This window comes from Scyliorhinus torazame, chromosome 22 (genome assembly GCF_047496885.1).
Source record: "Scyliorhinus torazame isolate Kashiwa2021f chromosome 22, sScyTor2.1, whole genome shotgun sequence".
In the NCBI taxonomy this organism is placed as follows: Eukaryota; Metazoa; Chordata; class Chondrichthyes; order Carcharhiniformes; family Scyliorhinidae; genus Scyliorhinus; species Scyliorhinus torazame.
This window is the reverse complement of record NC_092728.1, coordinates 89,423,841-89,442,971: the sequence shown is the minus strand read 5'-3', so window position 1 is coordinate 89,442,971 and position 19,131 is coordinate 89,423,841. Positions and strand designations below refer to the sequence as shown.

Below are 19,131 nucleotides of genomic sequence, written 5' to 3'. Positions count from 1 at the left end.
AACCGTCTCACTGTTGGATGTCAACTATTTCCATTATACAGGTTGGGTATTTTTTATCCATAAATCCAAAAGCTGAAGACAAAAACCACAATTCTTTTCTTAACCTCATCAAACTTTCGTGCAGGATTGTATCTACTCGGTTTACCTTGTGATTTTTGTGGTGAAAATGTCTAAAAGAATTTTTTTTAGGTGCCCTAGGCGGGATGCTCTGTCCTGCCACGCCACATTTCTATTTCACCCCGCCGGTGGGATGCTCCGTTATGCCGGCCGGTCAATGAGGTTTCCCATTGTGGGCAGCCCCACTCCGTTGGGAAACCCCCGGGCACCGGCAAAATGGAGCATCCCACCAGCGGAGAATCCCGCCCCATGTACTTATTATTCAGTGATATATCTTACTTTTCTACCCACTTTATTGACTTTAGACTGTAGCCAGCCTAGGCTAGCTTCCATAGGCAATGAGTGCTAGGTCTTTACTACAGGATCCATAAATGATACATCCGGTCTGTATCTCTTTACCAACATTGTAAAGCTGTGGCCCCAGTCCTTGCACGACGTGAGCTAATGGAAGCAACTTTTCTTTGTCTAACCTATGTTGTACACCTGAATCAGATCTCCCCCCTAATTCCCTTTATTCAAGTAAAACAATCGCAGCTTCTACAACTTAACTTTGTACCTGAATTCTCTCATCTGTGAGATCATTTTTGAAGATCTCCTCTGTACCTTCTCATGGATCCTCACATATTTCTTTATAAAGAACCCAATTCATTTATTGTTCCAATTAAGGGGCAATTTAGTCTGGCCAATCCACCTAGCCTGCACACATTTGGGGTGTGGAGGCGAAACCCATGCAAACACGGGGAGAATGTGCAAACTCCACACAGACAGTGATCCAGAGCCAGGATCGAACCTGGGACCTCGGCGCCGTGAGGCAGCAGGGCTAACCCACTGCGCCTCACATCCTTTCTAAAGTGTGTTTACCAGACCTGGGTATATTCATTATGGCCTAATCAAAGTTTCATAAATGTTCAGCATACCTTTGCTGCTTTTGTACTCATACCTCTATTTCTGAAGCCCAGGATCCCATATGCTTTGCCAACCAAGCCAACAATATGTCCTTGCAGCTTCAAATATATGCACATGAACTCTCAGGCCTTCTTGCATACACTTTAGAACCATTAAATCTATGGTACCTCTTCCTGTCCATTCTGCCAAAATGTGTCATCTCACACTTCCCTGAAATTTCATCTCCAGTTCAGTAGTTAGAATGTAGTTCTTGTACTAGTAATCTGGTGCAAAGACCCAGGTGGTGTGAGACACGTGAAGCTGGAATTTTGACCACCACTGGGTAGGGAGTCAGGCAAGTTAGTCATGGCATGTTGGTTCCCCGGCTCCATCTGCATCCGGGCCATTTCCAAGGAAACTAAGTCAGAGGATGGCAGGGCTACCCACCCGCGAGCCAATTGACTCCAATTCAATAAGGCCAACTGGGATTTTACCAGTTGTCCTCGAGGTTCTGCAATTGGTGGGGTTGCTTCCCAGCAGTAGACGAGGGAGGCCAGCACGTCAGGCAGGCCTAGATCTCCTTCCTGCCTGTGTGTGCCCCGTAGAGTAATTCGCCCCCTTAACCCCCTGTGGTGGCCATCTCTTAATTTAGATTTTAAAAAGCTGGAGCCGGGGCACCGAGAAACCTCTCGGTCACTTGCCCTTCTACAGTAGCCTGCTGCTCCACTAAAGGTGGAAAACCTGTAGTTGGCCCCTGAGCTTTGAGAGAAACTACAGCAAACCTCTCACCAAGCCAAGCACAGGGCCACCCCCAATGAAAATCACAACAAATGACTGTTTTCCCCATGGGGGCAGGTTTAGCACTTAAACAGTCCTGACAGCTGTTTCCTATTCCGGGAGAGAAAATGCAGCCTCTGGTCTCACACCTGATGGTGTCAATATGTTCCAGAGTCAAATTAGGATCTGGCTTCTGCGTTATAGTAATATAAATCTGCAAACACTGGAAATGTGAAACAAAAGCAGAGGATGGTGTTTATGGGTTTAATTTTGCTGAGTTATGTTGGTGTACTTGCTTTGAAGAACATTCAAAACAGCGCCACATCAGGGCAAAAGCAGAGGATTGACTACGCTGTTACATTGATTCATTTCAGACACACACATAGGACGCAATTTAACGGAAACATTTCAAAATGTAATTTTGGCGCAATTGGCGGGGTGTTCCTTGATCGCTGCGTTGGTGAGATCGTGGTCCATATTTAACGGCAGCTAATGCCGAAAATGAGCTGCCACGAGCTTCTCGCCATTACTGGCTGTCTCACCACCTCATTCACCGGACTCGGGCCTCAGCGTCTCGCCGCTAGCAAGAGGGAGCTGCTTTTAAACGCTCCCTCACCACTTACTGCCAGTCAACACACAAGCATGGCAGGGCGCAGACCTGCTCCTCGCTCTGGGATGGCCGACCTGGCCAGGTTTCGCGACGCCATCGAGGCAGGAGAGGCATCCTGATCCCCCGAGGGGTGTTGGAGGACCATCAGCAGGATCAGTAATGCCGCCTGGGAGGCAGTGCAGTTCAGGCAGAATGACGAGGCGGACCGGCATCCAACGTCGGAAGAAGACCAACGACCTTCACTGAGCTGCAAGGATAAGTACCACCTCACTCCTGGCATCAGTGTTGCCTGCCACCCCTCATATTCACAGACCCCCCCCCCCCCCCCCTCACAAATCACTGGCTGACACCTCGCAGCCTCCCCACACCGATCCTTGTGCTCGTTCCTCAGAACTCCTCGTCACCCACCAGCACAACCCATTCATGTCCAAGTATGGTGCTCACACATGCCACCTGCTATAGACCCCGACTCCCCCAAGTGTGCAGTTCACAATGCCCTTTCTTTGTCCCGCAGGAGAAGATAGCCCATAATAGATGGGAAAGGGCCAGATGGGGGAGTGGAGAGTAGTCCCTGACAGCGAGGTTGGCCTGCATCAGAGAGGTTAGGATCCATTGTCCCTTCACCCAGATAACCTGTCTAACGATGGTAGTTCATGTCAGACAAAATGATCCTTCCCTGTCACTGACCACATCAACACTGCTAGGGTGGCGACCACAATGGAAAGCCTGGAGCACGACGTCCACACCTTGAGTGGTGGCGCCCCAGGCATGGTTCAGTCTGTGACGACCATGGCTGAGGCCTCAACATCATGTCCCAGTCACTGAGGGACATGCCCCAGATGCAAATGGACATTGCCAAAGCACTCTAGAGCATCGCCCAGTCACTGAGGACCATCGCTGAGGATGTCATCTCCATGGTGCAGACAATGGGAGCTGTTGTAGCACGTAGCACACTAACCATTAAACAACAAAGAAACATCACTGTTCCATATGGGTAACATACAAAGCTGTATCAGCTCATTGTCACAAAAAAAACCACATGGTGGCACCCCTCGCAGGTTCCGCAAGAGAAATGTAGGATAAGCCTGAGAATGGATCAACATGTCCAGAAATTTGTTGTAGAAATGATCTGTCCATCAATGTGTTACTTGTTCCACGTCCAGGAACGGTAGCTGTGTAGCCTTCCCACACAGCCCAATCTCACCGGAACCAAATCCTGGCATCCACACAGTCTACCGGTGCTCAAGGTGCAGTTGAACATCCTTGATTTCCAGCGTCTTTAACCCACGGTGACATGCCAGTTACATGCAGCACTCATCACACCAACTGAAAAAGCATCAGCAATCTGTGAAAGCATTTCTTCAAAGGCGTCATCAGGTGGTCCATTTGGATCAATGTTGCACACCAGGTCCCACAGCACCTTCTTGCCTTCTGGGCCCATTCGTCCCCTGAGCCCGGTGTACCAGGACCCAGGTACCTTAGAAAAAATTGTTCTTCTTTCCAGCTACAAAAAAGGAAGCCTCCAGCAGGAACAAACAGCAAACACAACCTGCAGTGCTCTCACAATTCGAGGCCAATTCCTCATTTGCAGTAGCCTTCAGCTGTGAAGCTAGAGGCTGCTCATAGTCAAAGGGAGTTAAAGTAACTTTCAGCATAGAAGCCAGAGCAGGGCACTTTCCTGGAAAATTTTAGTAGGACAAACAGGCTGCTGCTGTGGTTGACCCTGTTATGGGTCTCCACAACATTTAAGGATGGCTTGAAAGCATCACAGATGCAAAGCCCCTCAACCCCCGGCCCAGGGATGACCCCCAATCTAGAACACTTCAGCCCCCCCGACCAAGTCCAAACTCTGAGGGGGTCCCCCACCTCACCCTCCAGCCCTGGGCCAGAAGCTCCAGTGCCCTTGAACTACATGCCGGAAAATGGAAATGATTACTCACCTCCTCCTCAGTTGCCATTGCGCCTGCTTCATGTTTTTAAGAAGGAGTACTAAACGACACCCGCTTGATGTCTCGCTGGAGAGCTGATTAATTCCAGGAGCTCACTGCATTCGACTTCAATGTCGTTAATTAGATTGAAATGAATGCAAATGAGGGTTAATAATATGCTCGCCAATTTTTGGCGAGATCCAGAACTCCATTGGGAGCAGGCTGGGTAAATTGGGAATTGGTTCGCGCCCGACACTAATCTCGATTCTGGCATTTTGCGCTATTTACCCAGCATGTCCAGATCTGCGCCGGGCGCAACATGGAGCTTACCGCACCCATAATCAGTTCTGCAAATCACCAATCTCTCAACAGGTCATTAGTGGAAGATTAAGTAATTTACATTTCATTATTACTTGATTTTGTATTTCAAAATTGTATTAATTTTATAAAATAAATTCCAATGATTTAATGCAATGTTTTTTTTGGACATCCCGGAAGTACAGTTACTAACAGAACACATTTTACATGTTATGTTTGAAGTTTCAGGTCACATTTTAATCACAATAATAGTGGGTGCGATTCTCCCAAATGGAGACCAAGTGTTGGCGCCATCGTGAATGCCGTCCTGTTTCACGACGGCGCAAAATGGGCGCAGGGACAACCGATTCTGGCCCCCACAGGGGGCCAACATGGCGCTGCAATGGTTCACGCCGCTCCAGCCTCCCTTCCTGCCGCCAAATGGGCGCCGCGCAAACCCGCGCATGCGCAGGGACTTCTTCAACGCGCCGGCCCCACGCAACATGGCGTGGGGTTCAGGGGCCGGCCGCGCAACAGAATAGGCCCGGGGCGGGGGGGGGGGGGGGGGGGGGAGAGGCCGGCCCGCCAATTGGTGGTCCTCGATCGCGGGCCAGACCCCATTGGAGGCCCCCCCCCGGGGACAGAGACTCCCTCTCCGCCCCCCCCCCCCCTCACAGGTCACCCCCTAACCCTTCATGCAGAGTTCCCGCCGGCAGCGACCGGGGTGAACGGCGCCGGTGGGACTCTGCCGTTTCCGCGCGGCCGCTCGGCCCATCCGGGAATGGAGAATCAGCGGCCCGCGACCGGTGCCACGCTAAACGAGCCGGCGCTAACGGCGGCGATTCTCCGCACCTCGGAGAATCGCACGTCGGGGCGGCGTGGCCCGGTTGCGGCGATTCTCCGGCCCGGCACGGGGCTCGGAGAATCGTGCCCACCGTATCCAGTTCAGTGGCACTGTTGAAGCAACAATATGTGGATATGGAACAGGTTACATCCTTTGTTTTCCTATGTGGAAATTATGAAGGTCTTAGTTGTTCAGCATTAGGAAATACACAGTATAGCATTTCTCTCAGTAGGGCAATTCTAACATGTCGACAGCAATGCACATTATTTCCTGCAGAACAGAATGGCCTTACTATGTTGTCTGAAACAAACTTGGTTTGTGGTTCTGAGGCAACAGTTTTATCCAAAAATGATTTAAAAGTTGCAAGCTGCAATTTATAATCACTATCTTTGTTAAACCATGGTGGAACTCAAAATGAAGGAGTTTCCTTATTATTTGTTCCAAATCCCTCTGGTTTCTCAATGTAAGCTGTAGAAAGCAGATTCTCCATGAACGCAGGTCTGCTGCCAAAGAACAGTTTCATAATTTGAATAAGTTCCTGAGGCTAAATCATGCAGAGCAAACCTGGACTGCAGCAGGTATGAGCATAATCAGATGCTCAGCATGTTAAAGTGCACAAAGTAATTGGACCAGTATGTCCACCCTCAAGGGCTTTAATCCAAAAGTGAGTCTCTTGCTTCCTTGCAAGTCAATGTAGAGCGATTGATGAAAAGGCCGTAAACTTATACAGAGTTGTCACTGAAGCTTATAATAACAGACTGCAAAAAATTCCAACGGTGGTATCCTAGCAAATAAGTTTTCATGGTTTAACATCCCCTTTAAAATTGTTTTAAAATATTTTGAGATGGTCCTAATTTAAATATATTTGACATCCCTAATAAGCCTTTCACACAGACACATTAGCAGATTGAAGACCTCAGCTGCAGCCTCAATAAGCTAATGCACCCACCTTGGCATTATCAGCCCAGTGTTTACAGTCCTAACTGGTGGCATTTCTTCATCAGACACTGGCAGGCATACCCTGATCAGCCTCTGCCACTCTGCAAGTCAGGAATTACCTTGGGTACCATTGAAAATCTGTTCTGTATATCTGTTTAACCCTGCACCTCCTGCTTCGAGCACTGTTACAGAGATCCAACTTTTGTCCTGATGATCGAATCTTTGCTTAATATGAAAAATTGCAAAATAATAATGAGGCTGCACTTTAACCCACAAAAGTTCTGAATAATTTAGAATTTCAGACAGTAAGATTTTATGTGCGCAGCGATTGTCCTTTGGGACTTCATCCAATTCATCATGCATGAGGTTTGACAGTTAATGCGATTGTGGTGACCCAGTGTCAATCAGATAGTAATCAGGACCAGGAGTTCTAGTGGAGAGAAATGTATTGACTTAAGATATAATCCTGAGCTGAACTTAGCCACTGCTCAGTGAAATACTGCAATCAGGAGTTTGATCTTTCTGTGTATTGAGTGATTTTTTTTTTTTTACAATTTATATTATATTGATAAATGCCTTAAATGTCCAATTAATCTTCCACATTTCACCATGGTACCAATTCAAGCTGTTGGTTAAATATAGGGAGTAATTTTCTGAGTGTAATCAAGAATTCTGTGAACCCTATTGGAGGTCGGTGCATTTTGTCAAATTATTGTTACCCATCCCTATTTGCACTTGAACTGAGTGGCTTACTAGGTTATTCCAGGGGGCAGTTAAGAGTCAACCACATTGTTGTGGATCTGGAGTCACGTGCCAAGTAAGGGCATTGGTGAACCAGATGGGTTTTTATGACGATAGCTGATAATATTGTGGTCACCATTACTGAGACTAGCTTTATAGTCCAAATGGTTATTTTTTATTTTTCCAATTAAGGGGGAATTTAACGGGGCCAAGCCACCTACCCTGCACATCTTTTGGGTTGTGGGGATGAGACCCACTCGAACACGGGAGGGAAATGTGCAAACTCCACATGGACAGCGACCCGGGGCCGGGATCAAAACCGGGTCCTCGGTGCCGTGAGGCAGCAGTGTTAACCACTGCTCCACCATACCGCCCTTCCAAATGTATTAATTTAGTTTAAATTCCAGCAGCTGTCTTGGTGAGATTTGAATGTAGGTCCTGAGAGCATTAGCCTAGGCCTCTGGATTACTAGTCCAGTGATGTTACCACTGTACCATCACATCCCCTTAGTTGTAGATAGCAGTTCTGTGATTCTAAACTCACGGCCTATCAACTCAAAGGCTCAAAGGACAAGGGGAGAAAATGTATGGGAAAACCAACATCTGAAGTTCCCCTCCAAACCACCACCATCCTGACTTGGAACTACAACACCGTTCCTTCTCTGCCACTGGGTCAAAATACTGGAACTCCAGCGTGGGTTTTGCCCCCACAACCCAAAGATGTGCAGGCTAGGTGGATTGGCCACGCTAAATTGCCCCTTAATTGGAAAAAATGAATTGGCTACGCTAAATTTATAAAACAAAATACTGGAACTCCTTTCCTAACAGCACTGTGGGTGTATAGCAGTTCAAGAAGGCTGCTCACCACCACCTTCTCAAAAACAAATAGGACAATAAATACTGGCCTAGCAACACCCAACCCCATGTACAAATATTTTTAAATCTAAATAGTGCAGAAGAGATTTCTCACCAAGTAGAGTTTGCATTTTAATGTCACTTAATTTCATTTTCAGTAGGTATTTTAGGCGCACCTGTATTATAAAAGTAGCTGATTCCTTTGCTACCACTTGCTCTACTTGGAGAATAAAATAACTATCTTATCTTGTCCATTTTATTTACGAGCTGTCCTCCAATTAATTAGGCCTGCCTGTGGTCAGCATCTGATTCTCAGTTGTGCTAGGGGGCTGATACCGCACTGCTGTCCTGAAACCCAAAGAATGTCACTGAAAATCAAAATAATGCCTTTTATTTTGAGGGTACAAGAATAACAAACCTAAATAGAAGTAAGTAGTGCCTGGAGATATTAATCTAGGAGCTATTTTAGCTATTTCATTCTATGTTAGCGGATGAATGCCCAACATTTCGGTATATTTCTCTGGTCCTTCTTTAATACAAGCATTAACCATTAAATGCATTACTTTTTTAAAATAGTGAATAGCAAAATATCGTACCATTGTTAAATATTTCTGATATTATGGAGGGGGGGGAGAGAAACAAACTGAACATCTGTCCATAAGCAAAGTGTTTAATTTTTGAAATGGGCTGAGGCACATTTCCTCAAACCCTCAGTTTGTGAGGTCAATTTTTAAAGTGACTTACAGAAGACTCTCTAGGATTAATTCAGAAATATAGTTTAGTGACACATTCAAACCTGGGAGTTGGTCGCAACTTCAGATACACACACAATCAGCTGATAGGAACTAGGTGTTTTTACAACTTAAAAGAAAAAGAACCATAGATATGGATGTCAGTTCACATGATTGCCAGAGTCTTGAACGTCCACACAGTTCAGACAGGTTTAACGAACTGAATCAGGAGTTGCAGAATTCTTTTGAAGTTGATGGTGAGAAAAAGGAGGTGCCATATGGTCTGCTGGCAGGCGATGGCAAGAATCCTCCAGAGTAACAGACCTTAAGGAAGGTTTGACATGATGCAGACTGTTGGTCAGCCTGGAATCCTGCTGTGGTGTTTCCAGGCTGGAGGTTAAACAGTAGACTGAGTTGCAAGTCTAGGAATGTAATATTAGAACTTTGCAATGGCCAGAAGGTTAGGTCATGTGATGTTTCATTTAATAAGTCTGTTGTGGGCGAACAAGAAGTTTCTATTCCTCTGATCAAAATCCATTGTTTACCTTAGGAGATAGATGGTATCTGTTATCATCTCTGCAGGTATAACGAGTTTTGATGGCTTGCCCTTTGTTATAAGACTAGGCTAGGGTGACAGATTGGCTTTTACTTCCTGTTTTCATTTATTGTAATGTGTCCTCACGATGATGAAGGTTGAACTTTTGTCCTTCAACTACTGTTGGAAATCCCCAGAAACTGTATCCAACATGTGACTTGTAGCAGCCATCTTTTGCTTCAGCAAAATCTACTTTTTAAATGAGCATAAATGAAAGCTTATGATCTTGAGCCTTATGGACATGGCAGTGAAGGGATTAATTTTGGTAGGAAGAATATGGAGAGACAATATAAATAAAGGGAACAATTCTAAAAGGGTACAGGAGCAGAGAAACCTAAGTGTATACGTTCAATAGTCATTTAAGGTGGCAGGACAAGTTGAGAGCATGTTTTATAAAGCATCCTAGGCTTTATCAATAAAGTAGTTGGTGACAAAATCGAGGAGGTTATAATAAACTTGTATAAAACACTGATTTAGCCTCAACTGGAGTATTGCATCCAGTTGTAACTGGCACAACACTATCGGAAAGATGTGAAGGCATTCGAGAGAGTATAGAAATAATTTATAAGGAAGGTTGCACATCAGTCATGTAGATAGATTGGAGAATTTGGGTCTGTATTCATTGGGAAGGGAAGGTTGGGGAGAGATTTGATAGAGGTATTCAAAACCATGAGGGGTCTGGACAGGGTAGATAGGAAAAAACTGTCCCAAACTGTCCCATTGCTGGAAGGATCGAGAACAAGCGAACGCAGATTTAAGGTAATTGGCAAAAGAAGCAATGGATACGTGAGGAGAAACGTTTTCATGCAGCGAGTGGTTAAGATCAGGAGTGTGCTGCATGAGAGTGTCGTGGAGGTTGGGTTCAATTGAGGCATTCAACAGGGAATTGGATTATGATCTTACAAAGAAGAATGTGCAGTTACAGGGGGAAGGCAGGGCAGTGGCACTAGATGAATTGCTTATTCAGAGAACCGTGCCAATATGATGGGCTGAATAGCCTCCTCCTATGCTGTAATAATTCTGTGATTTGTCTATTGGTATCACAAACATTGGTCTTACTAGGTCTTAACCAAAGTCCAAGTTCCAGGTTTTTAAAAGTTATCTGATTTTCTGTCTCCATTCCTCCATTTATTTTTGGTCTGGAGGCTTAAATAAAATAAATTTAGTAAGACAGTTAGTAACTAAAATGATCAAAAATGCTGATTCAACATTTTATTTGGTATGCTCTCAAGAGTACAGTGCATACATATGTTTTACATATATACATACAAATTAGGAACAGGAGTAAGCCACTTGGCCCCCTCGAGCAATCTCAGCTATTCAATCAGATCATGACTGATCTGATTGTGGCCTCAACTCCACATCGTGCCTACCCCCACTAACCTTTGGGAATCTGAGGAAGCCCCTGTGAGATGATAGTATCATGGTTAAGACTGATATGATGAGTTCACACCCTACTGTAACATGTTATGAAATCAAATTGAGAAAACCCTGGTAATTTATGGGTTACTAGGAAAAATGATCACTGGTTCACTAATGCTCTTTAGAAAACGAATCCAGCAACTGTACCTGTCTTCACATTACATGTCTTCTGAAATGTCTTAGCAAGTTGCTCATTTTAGGATTGGGCAACAACCACATCGTTGGAAGCACACATTTGCAGAGATAGTGTTAGGTTGATTTAAAAATAACATCATATGCACTGCCTCTAAAAGTGTAGACACTGCACTGAGGCTAGACACCCCTCCAAGGCATGCATGTTGATTCCTGAGTTCCTGTTTTTAACCACTCTTTTCCAATGATGTGGACAAGGTGGATAGTGAGGTAGTTGATTGTTAGACCAGGGTCCTGAATCTCAATAAAGGTAATTATGATGATATAAGGCATGAATTGCTCATGATGGACTGAGAAACATTACTGAGAAGAAGGACAGTGGACAGGCAATGGTAGGCATTCAGGAATGAATAGGTGAACTCCAAAGGTTGTTTATTCCTATTTGGCGCAAGAGTGGAAAGGGAACTGTGGCCAAAGCATTACTCACAAGGGAAATTAGAGATAGTATTAGATGCAAAGAGGAAGTGTACAAATTGGTAAGAAAAAGCAATGTATCTGAGAATTAGGAGCAGCTTAAGATTCAGCAAAGGCAGGCCAAGGGATTGATTAAGAAGGGGAGAATAGAATTTTTAAAGTAAGCTAATGGGGAACATAAAAACTGACTGTAAAAGTTTCTCTAGGTATGTAAAGAGAAAAAGATTGCTAAAAATGAACGTAGGCCCCTTGCAGTCAGAAACAAGGGAATTCATAACAGGGATAAAGAAATGGCTGAGTAAATTCGTACTTTGCTTCTGTCTTCACAAAGAAAGACATGAATAATATACCGGAAGTTCCGAGCAACACAAGTTTTGGTAAAGAACTGAAGGAAATCGGTATTAGTAGAGAAATGGTTGGGATTGGAGGGTAGCTAATCTAACCCACTATTCAAAAAGGAAGGTAGAGAGAAAACAGGGAACCATAGACCATTGAGCCTAACATCGATAATTGGGAAGTTAGTAGAGTCCATTATCAAGGATTTCATAGCACAGCATTTGGAAAGCAGTGGTATAATCAGATAAAGTCAGCATAGATTTACGAAAGGGAAATGTCGTTTGAGAAATATGCTGGAATTCTTTGAAGATGTTACCAATAGAGTTGATCAGGGTGGATCTGATTTATTTAGACTTTCAGAAGGCTTTTGACAAGTCTCAAATAGCAAATACTACGTAAAGTTAAAGCACATGGGATGGATAAAAAGCTGATTAGTAGACAGAAAGCAAAGAGTTGGAAAAATGGGCCTTTTTCCGATTGGCCGTGACTAGTGGGAATTTGCAGATGATACAAAGTTGGGTGGGAGGGTGAGCTGTGAGGAGGATGCAGAGATGCTTCAGAGGGATTTGGATGGGCTGAGTAGGCATATGCTTGGTAGATGCAACATAATGTGGATGAATGTGAGGTTATCCACTTCGGTAACAAAATTAGGAAGGCAGATTATTATTTGGATGGGTGGGGTGTAATTTAAGAGAGGGGGATAGAACATAGAACATTACAGCGCAGTACAGGCCCTTCGGCCCTCAATGTTGCGCCAACCTGTGAAACCAATCTAAAGCCCATCTACACTATTCCCTTATCGTCCATATGTCTATCCAATGACATTTAAATGCCCTTAATGTTGGCGAGTCCACTACTGTTGCAGGCAGGGCATTCCATGCCCTTACTACTCTCTGAGTAAAGAACCTACCTCTGACATCTGTCCTATATTTATCTCCCCTTAATTTAAAGCTATGTCCCCTCGTGCTAGCCATCACCATCCGAGGAAAAAGGCTCTCACTGTCCACCCGATCTAATCCTCTGATCGTCTTGTATGCCTCTATTATGCTCGGCAACACGTTGGTGACTTCATGCATCAGTCACTGAAAGTAAGCACGCACATACAGCAGGCAATAACGAAGGCAAATGGGATGTTGGCCTTCATAGCGAGAGGATTTGAGTGTAGGCATAGGGATATTTTACAGCAATTGTATAGGCCATTGGTGAGGCCACACTTAGAGTATTGTGTGCAGTTTTGGTGTCCTTTTCTGAGGAGGATGTTCTTGCTATGGAGGGAGTACAGCAAATGTTTACCAGGCTGATTCCTGGGACAACAGGACTGTCATATGAGGGGAGACTAAGTCAGTTAGGATCATATTAATTGGTGTTTAGAAGTGTTAGAGGAGATCGCATAGAAATCTATTAAAATCAAGGTAGATTCAGAAAGAATAGGGGGGTATCCAGAAGAAAGGGATCATAATTTGAGGGCAAGGGGTAAACCTTTCAGGACTGAAGTGAGGAAAAATTTCTTCACCCAGAGAGTGGTGTATCTGTGGAATTCACTAAGTCAGAAAGTAGCTGAGGCCAACACGTTGCTTGATTTCAAGAAGGAATTAGATATAGCTCTTGGGGCTAAAGAGGTCAAGGGATATGGCGGGGAGTGGGGGGGTGGAGATCAGGGTATTGATTTTGATGATAATGAATGGCAGAGCAGGCTTGAGGGCCAAATGGCCACCTGCTGCTTACATTTTCTATGTATGTTTCTATTTGTTGACTCCAGGCAGGGTCCAGGTACCTCCCTGCCAAGATGTGGGAAATGTTGAACTGCAGGCTGCTATCATGTGCCCCCGAGTGAAGGTTTTCCACCTGTCCTCTCAACAGTCGGTATACACCTGTAGGATTAGGGAAAATTTAAGAAGTGATATTTACACAAAAATAAACCATCTATTTTCTCTGTCAGGAGTAGGATAAACTCTTCATCCATTCATATGTAAATTACTGCCAGTTACCCAGATGAGTAATCAAGGAATGCAAAATCTGCATGGTTCATTTTATTTTGTAACTAAGAGCAATATCCGGAAGTAAACTGTTAATAAAATGGCAGTTATTGTTGTGGTCCAAATTGACTATTATTGCTGAGCATCGTGATTCAATTGACGGTAGATCTCCAAACAGATGTCAGTCTTCATGGTACTATAGAGAAATCCTAACCGTGAATAAATTAGAATTGTGGTCAAGAGGCTAAAGTAGAGATTCAACAGAATTATTGTTATTCCTTTTTCGTGTCGTTTTAGGATAACAGTAGACGGGTGGAGAATCTGCTCAAACTCTGGATTATTGAAGCCAAGGATCTGCCAGCCAAGAAAAAGTACTTCTGTGAACTCTGCCTCGATGACACACTGTATGCACGGACTACCTGCAAGCTGAAAACGGACAATGTTTTCTGGGGAGAGCACTTTGAGTTCGGTAACCTGCCCGCAGTAAGAAACATTACAGTGCACTTGTACAAAGAGACTGATAAAAAGAAAAAGAAAGATAAGAACAACTACGTGGGTCTGGTGAACATCCCTATAGCGACTGTGACAGGGCGACAGTTCCTGGAGAAGTGGTACCCTGTGAGCATGCCCAATCCAAGCAAGGGCAAGTCAGTGGGACCAATGATCAGAATCAAAGCTCGCTATCAGAGCATGAGCATTCTTCCAATGGAGCTCTACAAGGAGTTTGCTGAGTACATTACAAATAACTATATGCTGCTGTGCTCAGTGTTGGAGCCTGTATTGAGTGTTAAGAGTAAGGAGGAGATGGCTTGTGCATTAGTGCACATTCTTCAAAGCACTGGGAAGGCCAAGGTAAGCACCGAGGTTAAAACATTTTCCATTTTTAAACGTTAGATGTCACACTTGAACATATTACTCTGTTCCAGCAAAATCTTCCGGGGAGATGAAAGGGTTAAAGATATGGCACTGGTTTGTTTACTGGGTCGCTTTGTAAAAATTCAGCTGAAAATACTCCACGTTCTTGCGGATGAGTAGATGCACAAATTAGATTTGTGATGCAGTTGAAAGGGAAATATATCTAAATAGATATTTTTATTGATCAATGGCCAATTTATATTTAAAGAGAGTAGAGGAAAATAAAATATGGATAAAGCAAAGAGATTAAAATGATTGGGGAAAATATATCGCAGTAGAAAATTATTTCCTTCAGCAGTCATTCAAAGATACCCAAGAAACATTTGTGCTCTTTGAGAACTGAATTGCCTTTTTTGCTTGTTCTAGATCAAATAACTGGAACAGCATCCACTCAGTTGCATATCTAGTGCTCTCATGGTCAAAGTAATTTCACCAATTTAAAACTTCTGCTGTTGCAATTGAAGAATACCTAAAGTGCCATCTTAACTTGGTTACAGATTGGACAGTTGAAAGGTTGTGTGCAATGGAGATACATAGTTTTAGTCCACCTACATTGTAGTAATGTATTCAAATACATTATTGCTGCTTAGTTACAATTCTAAATTTTTGTATGCGTCTACAGTTTTACACTTTTACATCAGTTTCCCTCACTACCTGCAACACAACATTAGGCTGTAATATTTACGGAGATCTAAGTTAATAGAGAGGGGATCAATTACCTAATTGATACTCCAGTTCATTGTGTTTCCAGAATGGAGACCCCAGATTCACATTGAACATTACAGATAAAACTGTGTTACAGACACCTGGTCAACTCTCAACGATAGCTCAGAGACTGGACCAGATCCATAACTTTTTTAAGTTTTAAAGCAGTGCAGAAAGATTGATTCTTTTCAGGAGTGATAATGTAAAAGAATAGGGCTTGGTTATTTTATAAACAAACTTTATAGAAATAAACAAAAAGAAAACAATATTTAAATTTCAACCCTAACGATAATAGTAGTTTCTTAACTTAACACTCTAGTTCCCATTAAACAACAATTTAAATAAACATGCAGCTCTCATGCCACTTACACAGACAGATAAAGGCATTGTTCTAAACATTTGTTCAAAACCCTTTGCCAAAGCCTGCCTCGGTGGCAACTTTCATGACCTCTCTTGGTCGATTTCCAAAGTCTTCCCCCTGTACCTGTTCAAAATAGGATTCTTTTTCTCCCTCTCTCAGCTCCGTGCTGTTTTGAATTTTTTTAAATTCGCTCATGGGATGTGGGCGTCGCAGGCTAAGCCAGCATTTATTGCCCATTCATAATTACCCTTGAGGGGGCAATGTGTCAACCACACTGCTGTGAGTCTGGAGTCACATGTCATCCAGACCAGGAGAGGGTGGCAGATCTCCTTCCCTAAAGGACATTGGTGAACCAGATGTGTTTTTACAACAGTTGACAATGGTTTCATGGTCGTCATTATACATTTAATTCCAGATAGTTTATTGAGTTTAAATTCCATCTCCTGCCATGGTGGGATTCAAACCCAGGTCCCCAAATCATTATCCTGGGTCTCCGGATAACTAGTCCAGGGACAATATCACTACGCTTCCGCCTGTATTCCTAGAAACTGCAAGATCAGCACATAATTTGAAGGGCGCTAACAGAGCATAAAGGAACCAAATATAAAATAATTATATTTTGGCAGTGACCAATTATATCATTGGATTTTAATTTGTGCTAGTTATTAATAGTAACAATATTGTCTGGAATTTTAAATAATGTGAATGAAATGAGTTCCATTTAATAAAATTATTAATAGTGCCATTGAAAATGATTTGCTCAGCAATGGCAACAACACCACCAGATAGACAGGATGATGAAGAGTTTTACAAAGATGAATATGTCAAAAGCCTAGATTGGTGGAGAAGTTGTGGTATGACACATAATGTAACATATTCCGAAGAGTCTGCACCGTTTTCTCTATTAGTTTTTATATTTCAAAGTTTAGGGATATCCAGTTATCTGAGAATCTTTAACATTACTCTTACTGAAGGATGAATTGCAGAGTTTTCGACCAAATGCAGCAGAGTTCCTAAGCTTCATGTGAGTTTCCAAACATTCCAGGGTTCAGTTTCTGCAACATTGCATTCATGCTTTGTGTTGGTTGGATGAGCTGCTGTCAGAATACTTTGCTCATGATCCAGCTAATGTAGTATGTATGAGAGGGACACAGAGTCCAAGTACCCATCCAATTTACGATTGAAATGTCATTTTTGGGAGGTGTTCTACATACAAGCATCCAGAAAACAATGGAAAAGGCTTTGTTTTCCATTAAGCCTACCTCATCAAGACATGATGCAGCCAATCAACTTGCACATCTCCCCACTCCACCTCCAATCAGCCAATCTCATGAAAGGACACTTGAACACATGACCTAGGCTGACACTTTAGTGCAGCCCTTTGGAAGTGCTGCATTGTCAGGCATGCAGTCTTTTGGATAAGATATTTTACAGGGGTTTAATTTCCCTGCTCAGATAGATGTACAAGATCCTATTGCACTTCTCCAAAAAAGAGCAGGCAATTTTCTCAACATTCATCCTCCACAAGCCCCACCAAAAATGGATTGACTGGTCATTTATCTCAATGCTCTTTATGGAAGCTTGCTTTGGGTACATTTAGTGTCCATTTGCCTACATGACCGCAGCTGCCCTTAAAAAGAAAATCAACTCATTAACTGTGAAGCACGGTGTGTTGGATGTTGTACAATGCAAGTTCAGTCTCTATCTTTTAATATTGCTGGAAAGCGAGACATGTTGCCAAAGCATTTTTTCATCAGGACACACACGAATTATCTAGGAGCTTGGACGGCCATAGTTCTCTGTTGCTTTCTCCCTGACAAGTGGCTTGGCCAATCAGAGTTGACTTGCCAACCAATCCGCACCCTTTTTACCTGTGGTATAAATTATTGTGATTGTTCAACGTTTGGCATTCTTCTGTCCATCCTGATGAGTAGAAGATGAAAAGCTTCAACAACATCTTTCTTTTCAGCAGTATTGCATGCACTAAGCAACCTCTCTCTGGAATCAGTGATGGGTGCAATGTCTGATATCCATTCAAGCCAGAACTTTGACTGATAATTAATATCAAAATTTCACTACACTTTGTTGTAGCCACTGAATAATTCAGTGAATTTATAAAATATTCTAAAGCTATTGTTAATCTTAACTGAGAGATGTGATCGATATGTTACACAACTAGTCTCCTTTCCATTTGTTCCAAGGTGGTTAATACTGTTTGGTGATAACAACTGCCTGCATATAAACTGAGAACTAAATGGGGACAATGGGGAGAGGTGGTGAAGTTTAAGCATGTATAACTTGGCTTTAAATTACCTTTTAAGCCCCGTATTCCCCAGCATATTATATAGTAAGAACAGCTTGGTAGTCTGCATTATCGCTGCTCATTATTTTAAATTTGAAATAGAAAATAGCTGAGCCAAAGGAGCATTTATTATCAGTCTCTTGGATATATGAAGCAATGAGTGCTTATTGCCATTGATTGTTCACCTATTATTTGGATTTATTTAATTACTCTTGATCACTCAAATAACAGAACTTCCCTAGCGATAAGCAATTTTTTAAACTGCATTGGGGAAAATATATTGACTGATAACTTGTAGAAGACGAGTGATATTTAACCAAATCGTTCAGTATTATTCTATATGGTAAGCTAATTACTGAATGCACCAATACACTATGCTAATAGTTTTAATCAAAGGGAAGTTACCTGCATACATAAATGCATTTTACAAACTGACTACAGGTGTTTGTATGTTAGTTTGGTGTTAATTCAAGTACACAAGCGGCAGCTTAATTCAGTGTGAATAGACAACTGGGAACATTTTCAGAAGTGATGTCAGAGAATTGCATGTGTTGGCAGAAACCAGACGTTAGCTTTGCTTTTGGCTACAGTGAGTTGGAATAAACTTTTAATCCAGTTATTAATGACTGAGTCAGTCAGCTGCAACTGGGATAGCCTTGACGTCAATTGAAGATTGTTATGACACGCTGGGCTAGTGCATAGTCAATTCCAACCCCACATGCCCCAGAGTCACAACACAAGTGAATTAACCAATAATTCTTATTAAAATTACCCAAAGTCTTTGGCTGCCCAATAATTACAGTCATCGGGATTGTAAACTTAAACTTAATTACTGTTTATTTATACCAAGAACTATCATGAAATAGTCATTAAATACAACTGGTTAATGACAAGCTAAAACCTACAACCCACTTTAACTGCCCCACCCTCTACCCACATACAAGACAGACAAACACAGAGGGGGAGGGGTGAAAATAATAAGGATAAAAGTCAAAAGGTAAGAGTCTTTGCTTCAGAGGGTGTTTTTTTTAGCACACCTTCACGACAAGCTTGCAGATTAGAGTCTTTGCTCTACAGCCTGTAATGGACTTCTTTGTAGAGTCATTCATTCAGGGTCCTTGTAGTTTAGAAAACGCAGTACTCACAGGCAGCAGGCTTGATGGATAGACACCTTGGGCTGGATTCTACGA

The 19,131-nt window shown here is 42.9% G+C and overlaps 1 protein-coding gene across 9 annotated transcripts in view; it reads left to right on the top strand.

The window, feature by feature from the left end:
* Positions 1–19,131, top strand: part of LOC140399196 (disabled homolog 2-interacting protein-like) — a 1,161,885-nt gene that overhangs the window by 1,041,087 nt on the left and 101,667 nt on the right. For all 9 annotated transcript variants that reach the window (XM_072488541.1, XM_072488542.1, XM_072488540.1 and 6 more), the window contains one exon: positions 13,956–14,510. In XM_072488541.1, the coding sequence (XP_072344642.1) occupies positions 13,956–14,510 (555 nt within the window). The remainder of the gene's footprint in view (positions 1–13,955; positions 14,511–19,131) is intronic.